This window comes from Tupaia chinensis, unplaced genomic scaffold (assembly GCF_000334495.1).
Source record: "Tupaia chinensis unplaced genomic scaffold, TupChi_1.0 Scaffold000429_1, whole genome shotgun sequence".
NCBI classification, from domain to species: domain Eukaryota; kingdom Metazoa; phylum Chordata; class Mammalia; order Scandentia; family Tupaiidae; genus Tupaia; species Tupaia belangeri.
In genome coordinates this window covers 1,493,458-1,494,528 of record NW_006159934.1, presented here as the reverse complement: position 1 = coordinate 1,494,528, position 1,071 = coordinate 1,493,458, and the positions used below count along the sequence as shown (strand labels likewise).

Sequence of the window (1,071 nt, the reverse complement as noted above, 5' to 3'; positions counted from 1 at the left end):
CAAAAAAAATAATAAATAAAATAAATAAATAAATAAATAAATATATAAATATGTTGAATATTCAACTTTACATGAATAATCTATTGATGGGCAAAAAAGGAAAAAAGCATTTTACCTCTTAATGATAAATGAAATCCCTGCTTTGTTCTCCAAAATCCATTTCAAGGTTGCAAGATCATAATTCTCAGGGTGTTTAAAGGCAACTCCTTCAGGAAGCCCCTGCACTACCACAGCTGACTGGTCTCGAAGCATCTTCTCATATGGAACGGGTACCACTGTGGATTTGCCTAAAGCTTTCCCTTAGGGAGGTGAAAAAGATGCATGTAAATATCATTAAATGGTAACATGGAAAAACCAAACCATCGTTAGTTTATCATGACTTAACGAGTGACATTCATGATTTTTTGTAATACCTGAGTTTTTGGGTTGTTTTTAAGAATTATTTTTATTTAACTTTATTTATTTATTTACTTACTTACTTAAATTTGAAGAGAGAGAAAAAGTGAGAAAGACAGATGTCAGGTCCGTGACTTGAACCATGATCAGCCATGTGGGAGTCCAGTGCCCTTAACCACCATGCCCCCTCTGCCGGCCCCCTTATATGTGAGTTTACACTACTTTGAAATATCTAATTCCCTTGTTAACAGAAGTTCTAAATCTGAAACAAAAGGCCAAAATAGAAAACATAAAATATTATACTTTAAAAAACACACAAAAGGGGCCAGCCCATGCTTGGTGGTTGAAGGGGTTGGATCCCACATGGCTGGCTGTGCGGTTTGAGTCCCAGACCTGGCAGCTTGAGAAGCATGCTGGCCACGTGTGTGTACATGCTCAAAATCTTGAAAGGAGAAATGGAGAAGAGACTGCAGTATGGCCAATCCCCCTTGGTGATGCTTTCTCACTTTCCCTCTCTTTCTTTCTGTGTCTCCTGCCACTGTACACATCCTCTGGCAAAAACTTAGAGCAAAAACTATATGGAAGGAACAATGGCTGATGTCTTACATTACTCTCTTTTCTTTTTCTTTGAATTGCCAGAGGAAAGTGTACTCACTTAAAGACAGAGAGAGGGAA

The 1,071-nt window shown here is 37.8% G+C and overlaps 1 protein-coding gene across 11 annotated transcripts in view; it reads right to left on the bottom strand.

Moving 5' to 3' along the window:
- GTF2I (general transcription factor IIi) overlaps positions 1 to 1,071 on the bottom strand; it is a 99,195-nt gene that overhangs the window by 91,253 nt on the left and 6,871 nt on the right. For all 11 annotated transcript variants that reach the window (XM_006154995.3, XM_006154996.3, XM_006154998.3 and 8 more), the window contains one exon: positions 116 to 299. In XM_006154995.3, the coding sequence (XP_006155057.1) occupies positions 116 to 299 (184 nt within the window). The remainder of the gene's footprint in view (positions 1 to 115; positions 300 to 1,071) is intronic.